This window comes from Macrotis lagotis, chromosome 5 (assembly GCF_037893015.1).
Source record: "Macrotis lagotis isolate mMagLag1 chromosome 5, bilby.v1.9.chrom.fasta, whole genome shotgun sequence".
Taxonomy (NCBI): Eukaryota; Metazoa; Chordata; class Mammalia; order Peramelemorphia; family Peramelidae; genus Macrotis; species Macrotis lagotis.
The window spans coordinates 220,560,243-220,580,079 of record NC_133662.1 but is presented as its reverse complement, the minus strand read 5'-3'; the positions used below and the strand labels follow the sequence as shown (position 1 = coordinate 220,580,079).

General features: G+C 39.9%; 1 protein-coding gene across 1 annotated transcript in view; it reads left to right on the top strand.

The window, feature by feature from the left end:
* The window catches only part of CASQ2 (calsequestrin 2), a 95,226-nt gene that overhangs the window by 71,394 nt on the left and 3,995 nt on the right, over window positions 1–19,837 (top strand). The window contains exon 9 of the mRNA XM_074188515.1: window positions 15,902–16,002. Within this exon, the coding sequence (XP_074044616.1) occupies window positions 15,902–16,002 (101 nt within the window). The remainder of the gene's footprint in view (window positions 1–15,901; window positions 16,003–19,837) is intronic.

Below are 19,837 nucleotides of genomic sequence, written 5' to 3'. Positions count from 1 at the left end.
AAAAGTCAATGTCAATGTTAAGAAGACCTGGATTCAAATCTTACCTCTTATACACTAATTGTATGACTTTACACTAGTTCTGGAGTCAGGTGATCTGGGTTCAAAGCCCACCTCTAATCCTTACTATGTTTCTTTGTGATAGAGGAGAAGGGAAAGGACAAGAGTTTATTAAGCACCTACTATATTCAAGGGGCAGTGAGATGGGGCAGTGAATAGAGCACTGGCCCTGGAGTCAGGAGGACTTTAGCTCAAATACAACCTCAGATACTTGATACTTACTAGCTGTGTGACCTTGGAAAAGTCATTTAACCCTGATTGCCTCACATCCAAGGCCATCTCCAGTAATAATGATGTATGTCTAGTCACTGGACCCAGATGACTCTGGAGAAGACAGTGGCTGGTGACTTAGCACAACACCCCCTCATTCAAATTCAATTCACTTGTTTGTCTTGGCATCATCTCCCTGATGTCATAGATCCTCTTCCAGGATGAAGGACAAACTATTATCATCATGTGCAAGACACTGCAAATATTATCTCTTCGGATCCTCACAACAACCTTGTGAAGGAGGTGCTCTTACTTTACAGTTGAGGAAAGTGAAACAGGGACTTTGCTAGGGTCACACAGTCAGTAAGTGTCTGAGGCCATATTTGAACTCAGTTCTTCCTGACTCTAGGCCAGGGCTCTATCTACTTTACCAGCTTAGACACTGGGCAAATAATTACATTTCCCAATGCCTCAGTTTCCTTGTCATTATAATGAAAAGATTGAAAGAACCTGAGGTCCTATCTAGATCTAAATCTATGATCCAAGAATTTTAGGAAGTTCCTTGACTTCCAAGTGACCTCTGGCACTTCTTTAAAACTAGAAGTTAAAAAGTGGGTTCTTCCTTGTTTTGGCAGAGGGAATTTTTCTCTACCATTTGCAACAACAACAAAAAAAGACATTAAATTCTCCACTAAAAATCTATTCTAGGGGTGGCTAGGTGGCATAGTGGATAGAGCACCAGTCCCAGAGTCAGGAGTACCTGAGTTCAAATCCAGCCTCAGACACTCAATAATTACTTTGCTGTGTAGCCTTGGGCAAGCCATAACCCCATTACCTTGCAAAAAAAAACCTAAAAAAAATCTATTCTGATGACTCCTCAACACATGGGTCACCATTTCAGTGACTTACTACCTCTGGTAGATCCTTCCAAGCTTACAAAGCTGGTTGATTGACTGTTGGTCTGACAGCTTGCCCAGCTAAGTCAAAGAAGTTCTCACAAAAGTGACTATAGGGGGCAGCTAGGTGGTGCAGTGGATCGAGCACCAGCCCTGGAATCAGGAGGACCTGAGTTCAAATCAGACCTCAGGTACTCAATAATTACCTAACTATGTGGTTTTGGGTAAGCCACTCAACGCCATTGCCTTGAAATAAAAAAAAAAAAAGTGACTATAGGACCATGAATTGGGTTTTAGCAAATCACAAGGAGCATCTAATAATTCACAGATGTGTGGTTATCTTCACTGGTAAAGGAAGCATCCATGATAACAAAATCTTTTATCTTTGACAATGATATTAAAAATAGTGACCTGATTAAATCATTTGTATGTATATTAAACATGGAAGTTTATTGGATGGGCACATCTGTTTATCCCATAAAATATTCTGCTTAGGAAGTTGACTAGAGAGAAATCTAATCTAGTCCCCAAATTGGATGGAAAAATGGGCAACACAGCTTATTCCTAGACTGTCAGTTACTGCTAGGTGAGTGACATTTTCATAACCAACAGGTGGTATGTTGTTTCACTGCATTTCAGTGAAGTTGTAATGGAGAGAGAGAGAGAGAGAGAGAGAGAGAGAGAGAGAGAGAGAGAGAGAGAGAGAGAGAGAGAAATGAAGACAGAGACAGAGAAAGGAAGACAGAGAGAGAGTGGCAGGCAGACACACAGACAGAAGCAGAGAAGAGACAGACAGAGACAGAAACAGGAAGAAGTCAAAGAGGAAAAAAGAGGACAGAGGAAGAAGATTAGAAGGAGAAGAAAGAGGGTGAGAGAGAGAGAAAAGCAGAAGGGGATAAGGAGGAATAGGGAGAAGAAAAAGGAGAAAAGAAATGAGAGAAATGAGAGAGAGAGAGAGAGAGAGAGAGAGAGAGAGAGAGAGAGAGAGAGAGAGAGAGATTTAGAAAGAATTAATTAATTGTTGGGTTTCTCTCTGGCAAGAATTGTGCCTGGATTTGAGATTAGTGAATCTAAATTCAAATCCTGGCTCTGGGCCTTAGTTCATCTATAAAATGTGAGGACCACACTGAATTATCTCTCGGTTTCCTTCCAGTTCTAAATTCATGACCCTATGAGATATTTGCAATGGACCTTAAGGAAAAAAGATAAACTCCATGAGAACAGAAATTTCTTTAATGCTCTATTTTTCCCACACTCTGGTTGCTATTATGAAAGAATGAATATTAGAGTTAGCTTTAAAGGAAACTTTGCTATAATTTAAGAAAAGAGGGAGGAAGGAAGAATTCCTCTTGAGTCTAAGTAAGTTCTTTCTGAGGAACCTTGGTTGTCAAATATCCAGGAGATTCCACTCTCTTTACACATGCTGTAATCTCCTTCTCCTTCTCCTCCTCCTCCTCCTGCTCCTTCTCTCTGTCTCTCTCTCTGTCTTTACCTCTGTCTCCCTCTCTCTGAGTTAGAAATGAAAGGAAGCCAAGAATCATCTAGTACAAAGATGATTTTTGAAATTTATTTTTTATTTAAGGCAGTGGGGTTAAGTGATTTGCCCAAGGTCACACAACTAGATAATTATTAAGTATCTGAGGTCAGATTTGAACTCAGGTACTCCTGACACCAGGGCCAGTGCTCTATCCACTGAGTCACCTAGCTGCACCCACAAAGATGATCTTTAAAGATGAAAAGTCTATGGTTCATAAAGGTCAAGGATTAGTGAGTCAACTCACATTTATTTAGCACCTCCTGTATAAGCAGTAGGGATAGAAGGAGACAAAAACATCCCCTTCTCTCAAGAAGTTCAGTCTAATGGGGAAGAGGACATATAAACAACTATGTCCAAACAAGCTTTAGACAAGATAAATTGAAGGCAGGTCTAAAGGGAAGATGTCCACGTGAAAATGGACTAGGCAAAAAGTTGATATTTTAGCTGGAATTTACTTGAAGGAAGTCAGGGAAGCCAGAAGCTGAAGATGAGAAGGGAAGGCATTCCAGGCTTGGGGACAGCCAGAGAAAAGGCCTTGGAGGAGTCTTGTGTGAGGAACAGTAGAGCCACTAAATTGTAGAGTACTACCAAGAAAAAATGACTGGTAAAGGTAGGAAGAAGCAAGTTATAAAAGACTTTTAAAAACCAACCAGAATTTTACATGTGATCCTGGAGGTAATAGGGAGCCACTGAATTTTGTTGACTAATGAGGTGACATGGTCAGAGTGGAGCTTCAGGAAAAAAAAAAAGACTGGAAGCTGAGTAAAGGACGGACTGGACAAAGATAATCATTTTAAAAATTTGAGTGTTTCTTGCACTGTTCTAGAACCAGAGTGAAAAAAAAAATGCCTGAGAAGCCAATTGCCTAAGGTTTACAAGCTATATCCAAAGAGAATGGGCCTTCTGGTGTTGTATGAACAGGGATGAAATCATCATTCACAGCAGCCACCTGGCCAGTCTCCAGCAGGCTTCACTTCCTCCTCGGCACCCCCACCTCATGCACACACCATCCCCCTCCTCCCAGGCCCGTGACTGAGCCTGCCCTCCTCTAGCAGAACAATAGAACAAAGAGGCCTCCCTGAAAGTTGCACCAACCTGTTTGACCGAGATTGGGGTTGTAATGAATCAAGCTCCTGAAAAAACGCCTTTCACCTCCTCCTTGCACAAATATCCCTGGGCCCAGATTCTGCCTGCTTCCCATGGGGGCCCAGGGCAGGGCCGGGGCAGAATGGGGGCAGCTGGCAAGGCAGGCTGTCCCTCCCTTCACTGGAAGAAAGGACTCTTATCCAGAAATAGAAAGGATTTTCTGGGTGGGGGGAGACCCTGGCTCTAAGACTGGTCAATCATTGACATCCACATTCCCTGGGTGGCAGAAAGACCACTTTCTTTCAAAGCATCTTCCCTTCCCCCCTCCCCTGCCCTTCCCCCTCTTCTATGTGTCCTTTTGGTCCTGAAGAAGGGGCTGCTTGGAGAGGTGAGCCCCCACCACACACACACACACACACACACACACACACAGGCATGTGTAAGCTCTCTTGAAACATAAGGACCATGGTCAGAAGTGGTGCCATGAGGCGCCTGGGAAAGGGGGCTCCCACAATGCCATCACAGAATTTTTGAGTTGGAAGGAATCTGGGAGGTCATTTGGTCTAACCCTCTCTTTTGACAGACAAGATTCAGAAAAGTCAAATGCTTCAAGGTCACTTAGCCAATTGGTTGGTGGTAGGACTGGAACTCAGGATTTCCAGCCTCTCCCCAGTGTGATCCTGGACAAGCAGGTCCTTCACTAGGACTCTGCAACTTAGTGGCTCTACTGTTCCTCGCACAAGACTCCTCCAAGGCCTTTTCTCTGGCTGTCCCCATGCCGGGAATGCCTTCCCTTCTCATCTTCAGCTTCTGGCTTCCCTGACTTCCTTCCAGTAAGTTCTAGCTAAAGTGTCACTTTCTTGCCTGGTCCTTTTTCATGTGGACATCTTCCCTTCAGACTTGCCTTCAATTTACCTTGTCTGGACATCGTTGTTCATATGTCGTCTTCCCTATTAGACTGGGCTTCTTGAGAGAAGTACAGCCAGGTGGAGGAGGGGCAATGCCAGGAGGAAGAGAAGGGAGAATGGAGAGAACAAACTGACCATAAGGAGCCGAGTATGGTCACTTCCAGTCAATCTCAATTCTTAATGATGACAACTTTCTCTCTTCTACCTCCTCACCAGGCCCCTTTTCAAGGAGTTGGATTCTCGGCCTGGATAAGAACTAAAAACCTTCGAGCTAACCATAGTTTGTCATAGGAGCTGGACATTAAAGCTGAAAGGGCTTACAGAACCCTTCACCTAGCACAATCCCCTTATTTTATAGATGAGGAAACTGAGTCACAGAAGGGTGTCACACAGTTGGTAAACTGCAGGCTAGAATTTCCACCCAGATCCTGATTACAAATCTAACAATCCTTCCACCTCTCCCCATGCTGCCTGGAAAAATCCTGGTGTCAGGACAAATGGGTGGGTTCAAATCCCACCTCAGTCCTTAAAAGGTATGCTTCCTCACTGACAAAATGGGGGAAATAATAGCTCCTACCTCACAGGATTTTTCTGAGGATTAGATGGAATGCTATATGTAAAGAACTCTGGAAACCTTCAGGTGCCATATAAATGTGAGCTATCAGTATTTGTTTTGTAAACTCCATAAGCCTGGTTTCCAAGTATTTCCTTGCCTAGAAAAAGAACACTGGGCTTAGATTCAGAAACTATGGTCCAAGTCTCAGTTGTAAAACATGAGAAGAGTCACAGCACCTCTCCGAGCCCCAATTTCTTCATCTGTAAAAATGGGGATAATAATACTGGCACTATGTACCCCAAGGGATTTGGGGAGACTCAAATGAGATAACCAATATGAAACCACCCAATAAATGCAATCTGTTATTATCCTGACCCTTCCAGTGGCCTCCAGTAATTCTAGAATGCAGGCTGCCTCAGCCCTTCTCAGACCAGAGAAATACTTTAAATTGTTCCGAGAGGTCTTGGTTGTATTAAGATGCTATAAATCTTTGACTAATAGGATCTCCCCCTGTCAGGTCTCCAGAAGGTCTAACCAGGAAAGGACACTTTCCCAGGTCTCTGGATACTTTCAAGATTTCCTGGATGAGCTGCCTTGTCTTTCTTCTCCAGTGATCTCCCCCCTCCCCTTCTCTGGCTTTCTGTGTGGTTTTTTGAGAGCCGGCTTGGGTAGCCGCTCATTTGACAGGTTCGAAAATGAATGCATCTCTTCCCTGCCGACCCCCAGATGTGTCTGAATAAATTTGACATCTTCTTTATAGGACTTGATGAAAGGTTTTGCAAAGTGGTGTTTCTACATGAGTGCCCCCTAGATGGATATCCTCCTTGGGAACACAGAATGTGAGTGCTAACAAGCTTGAAATGGAAAGATGGGCCAGTCTCTGTAGCTAGGGCAGATTAAGTAAGGGATCTGAGAATGGTGACTCTCTAAGCCCTTATACCATCGGAGCAGCAGCTGCTGCTTCTGGAATTTTGATTTTATTTTTTACTTTTATTTTTTGAGATAAACTGTGCAAATAGAAATTCCAGGGCTAATTGTTAAGTTGTGCTGCGAAGCCAAATGTTCATTTGGCTTCGCAGCACAACTTAACAATGCTTAACATTTTTTACAGGGCTTTCTACTTTTCAAAACATTTTTGCATCTATTATCTTGTTTATATGGCTTCAAGTTTACAAAGAGGTATAGACTTGGAGTCAGAAGTCAGGGTTCTGGGTGGCTAGGGTGGCACAGAGCACCGGCCCTGGAGTCAGGAGTACCTGAGTTCAAATTCGGCCTCAGACACTTAATAATTACCTAGCTGTGTGGCCTTGGGCAAGCCACTTAACCCCATTGCAAAAAAAACTAATAATAGAAGTCAGGGTTCAGTCTATTCCCCAACCAGGTCTTATTTCAAGCAAAATGATGATAATATCGCTCAGAAGTTTGTGAAAGAAGAGCTTTGTAAACTTTAAAATGCTACAGATACGTGAGAGGAAGAATAGAGTAGGGATAATTGAGTTAGAGATCTGATATAAACTGGATATGTGATGCTAGAAATTATTTAATCTTCTGGTGTCCCAGGGAATTTTCTCAGACTGTAAGTGACAGATTAGGTAACAATCTGTATTGATAGAGTTTCCTAATGCAAATAAAGTCACAGGTTCTTCTCCCCTCACTATTTCCCATTAGAATGAGCATTATTGTCATAAGTCCTTTAAGCTAATTAATGATGATGATGATGATGATGATGATGGTGATGGTGGTGGAGGTAGTGATGATGATGATGAAGAAAATGATGTCAACTGATATTTATCTAGCACTCTAAGAGATGCAATATTAATTATCTGGGAGGGAAAGGAATGATGACTGGAGATGGTTTGGATACTAGGCAATCAGAATTAAATGACTTGCCCAAGACCACAGTTAGTAACAGACTTGAATTCTTAACCTCCTGACTCCAAGACCAGTGCTCTATCCACTGCACCACCCAGCTGCCCTACATTAATAACTCCAACTTAAATTCACCTAACTACACAAAATATTTGCAAGTCATCCATTGGCATATAAATTAATTGCAACTTGATGAGATATTAGTAGGGATTGGTTTGCCCAAGTGATACTCAGTAATGGCCCACATCTCTGTGATCTCTCAATTAATTGAAAGAATATTAAACCTCACTAACTATGGCATATTGCTGATTTATTACCAAAAAACAATTGATTTGGTAGAGCCAAATTCTACCTTAAAAGTTCTTTTAAAGCAAAATGTCTCTCATCTATGCACTAATTCATTCAGGGACTTCTGGTTAAGATGGAAACATTAAAAAAAGAGAAAAACTTGACCACATATACTCTAGCAAAGATTTTAAAAAGGCATCAAAAAAAGATACAACAGCACTTTTATTCAAATATTTTCACAAAAAGAGTTAGAAATTTAAAGTATTGAAAGAAGCATCTTGCCAATAAAACTAGTTCTAGTTCATGTGACTGAAAATCCAAATCAGGGGTGAGGGTGACAAGAGACAGAGAGATAAGAAAGTCCATTTTTCAGAGTGCTTTAGAGACTTCCCAAAAGACAGGGTTAGCCATTAAGATCTTTACTTTGGGGGCAGTGTACCTTAGTCTGAAAAAAAAAATCTCAGGTTATTAGTAGATGGCAAGCTCTATATTGGTCAACAGTGTCACCTAACAGTCAAAAAGGCTAATGGGATCTTGGGCTATGTTGAGGGGCATAGCTTCTCTGAATGGTCTCTTTACACTCTGCCCTGGACAGATTATATAAGTAGGCTTTGTTCAGTTCTGAGCACAGAGGGTCAAAGAAAGGCTTTGGATAAATTGTAGAATGCTAGAGATAGGCAATTGGTGTGGTGGAAGAGATACAGTTCATGTCATATGGAGGTTCTATTAAAGGGCCTGGACATAAGGAGTCTGAAGGAGTTAAGACTTGATGGAGGCATGAGAGCTGTCTTCAAGTATTTAAACGGTTGTCAAGTGGAAGAGAGATTATAATTGTTCTCTTTGACCTTAGAAGACAGTACAAGGAGCAATGAATAAAAGTTTCAGAGAGGTAGATTTCAGATTGATGACAGGAAAATAATTGCTAACAATTGAAACTTTGCTAACAGGAAATGTGCTGCCTCAGGAGGTAGAGGGTTTCCTCCTCTTTGGATGGTTTCAAGAAAAAAAAAAAGCCTGGATAACCATTTCTCTATTAGATTTGTTGTTTGTCAGATTCTGGTTTTGATTTAGGTTGACCCTGTGAAGGCCCTTCCAATTCTGAAATTATGTGATTTTTTTTTCCAGCTGATAATTCATTTTATGGATGGGAGCAATGAAGTCTATGGCCCTATCACCAGGGTTTTGTGGAAGTCAGCTCTAATGTGCTTGCAAAAATTATTAAAAATTTTGAAGTATTTACTACTCCGAAATCTATGATCACTATATGAACAACCTGATTTATTGCTTTTGCTGATTATCTAGATATAAGAAAGTCAATGCAGTTTAAATTTAAAAGTATGCATACATTTTTTTTTAGAGAGTTAGATTGTTAAACATTTCTCAGCACGTTGTTTTGTTCTATAATGCAGGAGAAGGATCAGAGAATGAAGTTATCACCAGATTGGAGGCTAATAATCATAATAAATAATTATTATAATAAGCAATGCATTTATAAAGTATTTTAAACTTGACAAAGTGTTTTACATGTTATCTCATTTAAGTATCACAACACTCCTGCATGCCACCCCGGATCTAATCTAATCCTGGAAGATATATATATATATGTATTGAGGGCAGCTAGGTGGTGCAGTGGCTGAGCATTGGCCTTGGAGTCAGGACAGGAGTTTGAATTCCACATCAGACACTTGACACTAGCTGTGTGACTCTGGGCAAGTCACTCAACCCTGGTTGCCATCTCCAGTCGTCCTGATTCATATCGGGCCACAGAACTCAGATGACTCTGGAGGAGAAAGGGAGACTTAGCCCAGCACCCCCTCACTCAAATTCAATTCATGTGTTTGTCATGGCATCATCTCCCTCATGTTGAGGTCTTCTTCAACAACCAAGGATAGACATCAACATATGGACACACACAATGCATATATGTATACATATGCACACAATACACTCAAATATCTTTGGAGACAATACTTATATTTATATTCATAAATATTCATATATTCTTGTTTATGCATGTGTGTGAGCAAATCTATATGCACATGCATGTGTGTGTACATGCATACATGCAGAGAACACATTCTAACCATATATCTATTTCTTCCCACGTGATATGTGTGTGTAATATGTCTATGTATATATAATTAATATATACCTGTGCATACACAATTAGTTAGTCAGTTAATGCTTGAGAAGGCAGCTTGGTGACCAGGATAGGATCCTGGACTTGGCATTGGGAAAATGCAGAACCACATTTACTTGCTGAGTGACCTTGGACAAGTCATTTAGCCTCTGAACCTCAATTTCCTCACCTTTGAAATGAGGCAGTCCCTACCAGCTCTTATGGTCTTAAGTGCAAAATTAAAAAAAAAAAAAGAGCATCCTAGAGGGATGATGGGAAAGAAAGAAAGGGAGGAAGAGGGCTTCGTAAGGACAGAATTCAGTCAATGTGTCACCCTCTTGAGGTGTTTCTGCAGTCTCCCTGGATATTTGGGTTACTTGATGATTCGTGGAACAAATCTCTAAAGCAATCCCCAGTTTGTGTGATTCGTGCTCATTTATAGACATAACAAAGCAAAGAAGCAGGAGCAGAGCTAAACTATGATAAGACTTTGATAGAGAAAAAATCCAATTTCAAAGAAGGAAGAGAGCAAGACTAAGTCACTTGTACCCAGCTAGCCATGTTTCTTGGAGATTTCTTCTTCAAGGGACAGGAGAACCTGAGGCTTTGTAGGTGTGTTTGCTCTTAGGCTGGTTGCCAGCTCCTAAGACATTCCTTGGCTGTGTGAGGCCTCAGCTCCTGCTGAATGGGACTGTCCCAGGCCAGGTCCCCAGAAAATTAACAAAGCCTCAGTTCCACTAGTTTCTGTCTGGGGAGGTTGGGGTCATAATGCCATGTTTCTTTTCCCATGAGAAGTCCAGTTCCCAAGGAGACCTCTAACCACTTGCTTGTTCTGGGGAGGCAGCAGCCAAGTAGAATAATCACCTCATTGGGAGCTCATCATTTAATCTTGGCTAGAGAGATCCCAAGACTCAAAGTCTGGGTCCATGCCTGAGGCCAGAAGCGTCTCCCTGTGTCAGAGGAAATAAGCATCTTTTGCGATCTGTCCTTTTTCATTTTGTCTCATCTCCTTGGTACCTAATAATAAAGGAGAAAATTCTTGCCCAAGAGATAACTGCCTGGGTGTTTTTAGACACTCTGGTCCCCTGAGATTGGAAAAATATGAAGCTAAGTGAATAATGAGAGTATTAGGTCTGGAGTCAGGAAGACTCATCTGCCTGAATTCAAATCTGAACTTGGATACTTGCTAGCTGTATGACCCTGGACAAGTCATTTAACTCTGCTTGTCTCAGTTTCCTCATCTGTAAAATTAATCTGAGAAGGAAATGACAAACCACTCCAGTATCTTTGCCAAGAAAATTCAAAAATGGCCAAAAAGTAGACAATAGATTCACATTTAGTTTCAGAGGTCCTATCTCCCTCCCTTGCAAACAATTACTCAAAATTCGAGGTGGGAAATCTCCCCTTTTCAAAAAGTGCCTTTGAACTGTCCCCAAATCTCACTGAAGCTGATTCCTTTTCTCTACTTATTCATGAAGCCTCTCAATTCTGTTGACAGGATAATCTTAGATTTGCTGTTTCTGCCAATAAGTAAAGATACTCTCTGTACAGCTCCATTACTCTTAAATCTCAGATGAGACTTATGGTATTTTTTTGGGGGGGAAGTAGGTTTATATTTGGGGCCTCTGGGGAAAAATATTTTTAAAAAGCGAGAAAGGGAAAGGCCTCCTCTGTGAATTGGGACCCAGACAGATCACCAGTGGAGATGATAGTTCCTCCTTTGAATGCCATGTCCCTTCCTTCCCAGGAAATACAGGGACTTCCCAGGAGGCTTTTCCTCTGCTCCTAAGCATGATGAATAAGAGATATGAGTTGATTAATATGGGATACTTTGTCATTTGTTGATTTAGCATTGCCTTTAGTGGACTGGAAAGTAAGGGGGGGCTTTGGAGTATGTCAGCTTGTGAGTGGCAGGTCATTCCACTGTACTGTTTGCCTTCCTTTTAATAAGAGCATAGGAGTTGTTTCCTAAGGTTCTTTGTAGTTCCATCATGTAGGATCGGGAAGTACTGGCCTGGAACAAGATGATCTGGGAACATTTAGGGTAATTCAGGGATGTTGTCCCGAACAGTCCAGAGATTTAGGTAGCACAGCACACATACCGCAGGAGAGGATTCCTTCACAACTCAGAAAAGCAATGCTATTTAATAATATAATTATTATTATAACAAACATGTATATAATACCTACTATGCTTTCCACATGATATCTATATAGAGCCTACTATGTAAAGCACTCTTAGTCCTTACAACTCTGGGAGGTAGCTGTTTTTATTGTTACCATTTTTTATAATTGAGGAGACTGAGGCAAGTGACTTGGTCAAGGTCACACAACTAGGAAAGGGTCTGAGACCAGCTTTGACCTGAAATGCTCTTGACTCCAATCTCAGTGCTCTAACTACTCACTGCACATCTTTATTAAACCAAAGTCATTCTGTATAATGAGTAAAATTTTAAAATGACTTCAACTAATTAGGAAATATCTCTATTAAAAATAAATTAGATTCAAGAAGATGGGTATAAAGTGATACAGGGAGTAGACAATAACAACAAACATTTAAAACCTCATGTATATGCCAAATCAGGAAAGCACAGGAACAACTACAGATAGAAAAGACCTGAAGACCATAGGGAGCCACAAGTTAGTCATCAGTGTAATAGGAAACAATCTTATGTTGATTTGTCTGCTAAAAAAAGAAAAAAATGTGACAACCTAACTATGCACATTTATGATTAGATTTCTTTTCTTTCAATGAGGAAGTAAAATGTGGAGAAAATGGGCTTTTGTTCAATTAAAAATATTTTTAAAGAACATGATAATAATGATAGAGAAATAATCCTGCCCAATCACAAAGGGTATGCCATTGTCTTAGTTGCTTCATAAAACTTTAAAAGAATATAAAATCAAAGTATTCCAGAGAATGGGGCGTGTGGAGAAGAGTAAGGGTTAGGAAAATAAGATAGAAGCAATGAAAAAAAAAGATTTTATCAGAAAAAAATTAAAAGAAATGAAATTTTTTAGCTTTTAGAAGAGAAAAACTACAAAATGATCTAGCTGAGTTCCAGGAATAATCCTTTAGATGAAGTTTGTGCAGTGTGTGGTAGGGGTAGGGAGTAAGGGAAGAGGAGTGAGGAGATGGGAGCTAAAAGCAGAGAATAGCCAGAAATGAATGAAAGAATTTCATTTGATAAAAGGAATAGTTTCTTGTCTATCAGGGAAATAGATAAGAAATGAGCTATTAGAGGAAAGCTTTGGGTATCCTCCACAGTCCATACATGTACTACCTTATCAAAGGAAGAAGCTGTAGGGACGAGGTGAATGGGGAGTAGCAGCTGAAGGCAGAAGATGTCTATCTAAAGAACTCATTCCCAGTTTTGAAGCTGGAGAAGCAGAAACCAGGGCAGGAATAGTGGAAGTTTTCTACTATTATTATCCCAAGGGGCATCAATCACTTTGAAAACCACCCGCCCTGAGTGGTTTGATAGTCACCTGACTGTATTTGTTATTGTTGTTTGTCCTTCTTTCTCAAAGAGAATCCTGACATCAGGGAGGTTTTGCCATGGCATGCAATTGAATTGGATTTAAGTGAGGGTGCAAAGTTGCCAGCTTCTCCTCAGGAGTCATCTGGGTCCAGTGGCCAGATAGATCATGATGACTGGAGATGGACCTCCACCTGCCTGTAGGTCTACCTTGTAAAGGTAGAAGATTAGGACAGACGATTTCTGGAGGTTCATTCATTCATTCATTCATTCAACAAATAATTATTGAGTGCCTGTGATATGGGGCTGAATCAAGTGCTTATGAATACAAAGACCAGTACAATACAGAGAAATGCAAATGCACTAAAGAATATTAACTTTATAAAAGCACAAAGTATATTCTTGCCTTCATGGAATTTATTTTCCATTAGGGGACAGAAAAAATACATACACACACACACAGAAACACACACAGACACAGACACACACACAAATAAACAGTTCATGGCAGAATATATTTCCACAATTATAATGAAGAAATTTCTAATCCCCAAATGAAATAGGTTATCTTGGGAACTAATGAATTTCTCAGGCCTAGAGGTCCTCAAGCTCAGATTGGAAGACCACCTTTTAGGGATTTTTGGCAAGGAATTCATATTCTAGATAGAGACCAGCCAAGATGACGTCTAAGCTATCTTTATGCTGTGATTCTATGATGTTATGATAGACTTGCCTGTCATCCTGGCTGGTACTTGGATCCAGACTCTCCCTTCAAGTTACCCAGGTGCTGGATTCTTTTCATTTTTAATTGCACAGTCTTCTAAGAGATTCTCATCTAAATGCTCATTGAGCATCTCAGCTTCTCACCCCCGAGGGACCTGGAGGTAAAGCAATTTGAACAGACTCTTCACTTTACATAGCAAAGCAGAGTTGGAGCTGTTGAACTGGTCTCACAGGATATCCAGTTGCCAAAATTAAAAAGTTCAAGGTCAGCTTATATCTGAGTAGAGAGCTTCTCTTTCTAGTTAGAAAAGTCATCAAGGTATCTGGCTAAGAATTACAGCAGAAGCAGGGGTGGGGTGGAGGCAGGCAGGGAGGGGAACAGTGGTCCCTGTGACCCTCAGGCTGGTCCAACTGACTTTAGTTTCTCATTTCATTTTGAATCATCAGTAAGTAAAGTGTTGCCCTTGAGTGAATTCAAGAAAGCTCACCAATCCCTACCTTATGCCTAGGACGGACGCATGACTGAATATTTTTCTTCTATAAATCTATATCTAACACATGCTAGTTAAATTAGTTGGTTTTTAAGTTCTAATGTTTCACTGGTGTTCACTGGCTAAGAACCTTGTTGAAGGATCATAGCTTTAAAGCTGGGGCATAATTCTTTCATTTGAACAATAGGAAAACTGAGGTCCAAAGACATTATGGGTCAGATCACACAGTGTCAGAGACAGGGACTGAGCTCAGGTCTTGCTGACTCCAAAGGTAGTACTCTATCTACTGCACTAAGCTGATCTTTTATAGACTTAGAGCAGAGCTTATGTACTTGGGGGTCTGCAGATTTTTTTAAAAAGATAATTATAGTTAGGGTTACAGATCTAATAAGTGGCTGAGATCAGATTTGAACTCAGGTCCTCTTGAGTCCAAGATTGAGGTTCTATCCACTATACCATCTTGCTGCCCCTGGTGCAAACTTTTTTTTTGGCAAGGCAATGGAATTTTGCCCAAGATCACATAGCTAGTTGATTATTAAGTGTCTTGAGCTGGATTTGAATTGAGGTCCTACTGATTCCAGGGTTGGTGCTCTATCCACTGAGCCACCTAGCTGTCCCATCTGCAAACTTAAAAAATATAAAATGACAACTATATTTCAACATCATTGGTTTCTTGGTAATAGTATTTTATTTAATGCATTTCAGAGTATTTTTCTAAAAAGGCATCTATATGCTTCTCTAAACTTTCAAAGGGGTCCTCGAAACAAAAAGAAGTTAAGCCTTGACTTAGAGAAAAGTTTAGTCTAGAATCATAGAGAAGGATCCCTTTTCAATTCTTATTTTATTTTATTTTTCCAATTATATGCAAAGGTAGTTTTCAACATTCATCCATTTACAAGTTTATGAGTCCCACATTTTTCTACCACACTCCCTTCCTTCCCCCTCTTCCCATAGCAGGGAACAATTTGGTAAAATTTGTACATGTACAATCATGTTTAAAATATTTCCATATTAGCCTTGTTGTAAAAGAGATGAATAAGAACTATAAGGAAAGGGGCAGTTAAGTGGTGCAAGTGGATAGAGCACCAGCCTTGGAGTCAGGAGGACCTGAGTTCAAATATAATCTCAGACACTTGATATTTACTATCTTTGTGACTTTAGGCAAATCACTTAACCCTAATCCCTTACCAAAACATAGAAAGAACTAAGAGGAGAAAAAACTATGAGAAAGAAAGAAAAAACATAAAAGAAGTTTTTTTGTGTGTTTTTTTTTTATAACAGAAGTTTTTAAAAGTGAACATTGTTTGCTTAGGTCTGCAGTCAGACTCCATAGCTTTTTCTCTGGCTATGGATGGCATTTTCCCTTAACAGGATTCTCAGTATTCTCCATTTTCACAAATAGAAGAGTTATCTCCATAATTATATATCCATTAAAAAATAGAGCTTTTGCTTCATGACTATGGTTCCCAAATCATTTTTGTAGAATTTTACTTAAATATCCTGCAATTTATATCTTTTGCCCAGTGACCTTAGAATACCTCTATTTTGCAAGTCACTTAACCCCATTACCTTGCAAAAACAAAAAAAAAAATCCTTTATTTTTATGAGTTTCCATTCTCTCCCTTCCATCTTAGAAGCATCATGGATATATGTGCTCTTTAATATTATAAACATTGTTTCAGATGGTTTTGAGTTCCTGGAGATCCTGAAACAAGTTGCCAGAGACAATACCAACAATCCTGATCTGAGTATGGTATGGATTGACCCAGATGATTTCCCAATGGTAAGATCTTTATTCTCCTTTGTAGTTTAATATTTGCTAGCAATTTTGGTGCCTGAAGCATGGGTCATAAAATGCATCCTCAAATAAAAATTTTAAAAGAGAACTTCAGTACATAGGGGTGGGGAGTAGGCAAGACATCATGAGGCAGCTACTTGCATGGGAAATTGTGGGTTGGGAGGGTAGAAGGGAAGGGCAGGGCTCAGGAGAAACTCACCTGCAGTCAGGAAGCACAGTCACTAATTGCTTCCTATTTTAACTAATTATTCTTGTTAACTAGTTGCTAAATTTAGCTATTTCCCCCTCCCCCCCCCCCATGTTTCTGTTGTATAAGTATAAAGACTGTAAGCACTCCCTAAATTTTGCTTTCCCCTGGCAAGGTCCATGTTGCCCTGGCTTAGTTATAGTTCATTTTCTTAGGGTATTGGGGGAGAAAAGGTACATGAACATGAAGCATAAGAAGAGTAAAATAAGAAAAATCATTTGTTTAGAGTGAATGTGGCTATTGGATCTAAATGTGGGTGTCTTGATCATCAGGGACAATTCTGAATTTAGTACCTTGCAGAAACACAAGAAGCTGAATTGGCAGAAAGCATTCACCACTTGGATATCAGAAGCTGGAGACACTTTTTGGGCCCCTAAAGTAGCAGCTCTCTATTTTTTCTTAGCTTCAGAACTTCTTTTTCTCTCTCTTAAAAACTAATTGGGGTGGCTAGGTGGCACAGTGGATAGAGCACCGTCGCTGAAGTCAGGAGTACCTGGGTTCAAACCCGGCCTCAGACATTTAATTACCTAGCTGTGTAACCTTGGGCAAGTCACTTAACCCCATTGCCTTGCAAAAAAAAAAATTAATTGACAACCCCTTTATCTCTCAAGAGTTTTTCCTTATGTGGGTTAGATCTATTGATATTTACCATATTTAAAATTAAAAGTGTTATAAAATTATGATGAAAATTGTTTTATTATAGTAAATAGTATTATATAGTAAACCATATATTTACTAAATATGTATATATAAAGGAAAAATATAATAAATAATATTTTTTGACCTTTGGGATCCTTTGAAAGGATCTTGGGCACTCTCAGTTCCTATTGCCCTAAAGTATGGACTTGGAAGGTAGGGCAGAGGAGAGGATCGTTTTTCCCAGTAGCTTTTTTCTTTTTCTCTTTTTAAAATTATTTTTTGAGTAGAGGAGGTAATCACACACTGAGGCAAACGATGAGTGAAGGGGAGCAGGGATACTATTTTAGACAACTGTTCTTTGTATCAGACATCAGGCCCCTTTGTCTTTAGTTTGAAAGTTCTTTTCAATGTGTTCATCTGAGTGTTCCCCCAGTGGAGAAAGGCCTGCCAAGGCAGAGGTGAGGCTGGAGAGTCTGAGGGAGCAGTCACTACTTTCCATCACTCCTCCTGGGTCTTATGGCCTCCACCCAACTTCCCCCACTCCCACTTCCATCCCAGACACAATAGGCCTGGGTGTTATTTCCTCCTCCCAAGTCTAGCTATCTTTCTGTGGAGTCTGGAGAGTGGGGGGGATGGGAAAGGAAGAGCTGAAGTTCCCCCGGGGGTCATTGTTTCTAGACAACTGACCTCCTAGGCCCACTTGGAACATAAAACCTGGTGCATCAGAAGGGTCAGTGGGGTGCATATCAGAGGATTTTAGGCAGAGAGAGGGGAGCACCTCAGAGGACATTTGGTTCATTTTACAGAAGAGGAAACTGAAGGAATGAAGCATATTTCTTTTACTTTTAAATTTTGTTTATTTTTTCTTTTGCAACATGGCTAATATGTCTTGCGTGACTTCAGATGTTATTGCTTGCTTCTCAAATATCAGGGAGGGACAGGAACAGGGAGAGAATTTGAAACTCAATAAATTTTTAAATGAATGCTTAAAATTTTTCTAATTTAAATAAAAATTTCAGTTTGAACAAAGACCAAAGACTATTACCTTCAATTTAGAAAAACAAAGTTATCTTATTATGTAATTTTGCTATCTCTTAGACTTTATTTTTCTTCCTTAAGAATATAATTTCTCTCTCCTCACATTCACCTTAGATGGATACATACCATGGAAACAATGTAAAGACTAACAGACTGCCTTCTGTGGGGGTGGGGGAGGGAAGCAAGATTAGGGAAAAAAATTGTAAAACTCAAAATAAATAAAATCTTTCATTAAAAATAAATAAATAAAAATTTCAAATTTTAATTCAAAGAGAAATTGGAATTTTAAATAGGAAATTTAATTTTAAAGAGAAATTTTAATTTTAAAAATGCCTAATTTTCTAATTTCAAAAATGATCAAAAATATTTTATGAAGCAAATATATAAAGGAAACAAGCAAAGATAAATTAATTGCCTTATCAGAACGCACATTATATAGCTGTGTGGCTCTAGGCAAATCACTTAATCCTTAACCTCACTGTTGTAAAAGGAGGCTAATGACAGCTGAATAAAAATTTACTGTGAGGATTAAGTGTACTTTCCAAACCTTCAAGTGCTGCTTATCATTATTGTTGATGTTGTTGTCGCTGTCATCGCTGTTGTTATTACGTAACCTCGATGTCTGGGATATGAACCCAGGCCCTCCTCTGTCTCTAAATCCTTCCCCTGTGCCAAATGTGAGTCTCGTTGCCTTCTTTTTCCTTCCTCTTGACTGATTCATCCTTCAACCTTCTCCAACCACACATCCTACTCTCTGCCCTCTCACCAGGAAAGGTACATGTACCCCACTATGATAGGCCAACACCCGACATCTTCTCCTGCTTCCGTCCCCCATTTTCTCTTTTTCTTCTGATGAAGGGGTAAGGAGATTCCGGAGGACATAGCCATACCAAATTTTACATAGGCAGCCAGGCTCTATGTGAGTCAGCTTCATTATTTCCAGTACCTACTCTTGACTTGGGAAAGAAAGAGAGGAGTCTGCAAACAAATTATGAGAAGCCTTCAGCCTGGTCCAAGAGGACCTTTATCTTTGCCTCTGGTTTTTTGAGTAAGTCATAGCCCAAGATTAAGTACTGACTACTGTCAACGGCAGTCAACTTTGCTGGCTAACATTCAATCAAGTAATGAATAGGCTGGGTTTTCTCATTACCTGGGTGTGTCCCCTACGCACTTGAAGTATTAAAAACAACAAGTCTTGAAGGGTGCTAACATATTTGGTTCATTCTTCCAAGTCTGAACAATCACCGGATCTAAAGCTTATTTGGCCAAGTTGATTTAAACAAAAACAGAAACAAACAAGAAAAGGACAATCATTGGCAAGACCAAAGGGCCTCCAGATAGAGATTTATCAGTGTCTTAGTGATGTGTATGACTCATGATAAAAAATACATTTCTTAACACTCTTTTATTCCAAATGCAATCAAACTTTATTAAGCTTTTTTTTTTAGCTCTAGCTTTGATCTAATTGAACTATTTTATGATTTGAGGTCACCTATCTTAAGTTCCAGATTATGACCTTGGTCAGCAGGGGAAGCTTTCAAACATCTTCTTAAACCATTCACAATTTTCAGCCATCTTCATCGTACCCTCTTCTTGTCAGTTTAGTCTTGCAAAGCTGTGCAATTATAATGGCATTGGTTCTCTTCTCAGATGATAGTTTTTCTACTGTTCCCCACACTTACTATCCTCATCTCCATCATTTCCAGATTCCCACCAGACTACTAGCCTACCACTAGACTGGTAATAGGGCAAGCATCCAAGTGTTTCCCCAAAGCTAATTCAAGGGATCCGGATTCTCCCTTTTTTGTTTCTTTCATGCCAAAACATTGTCCATCTCTTTGGATACTGAGATTTCAACAACCCTACTATTTCCTCATATAGAAAATAGTCACATTA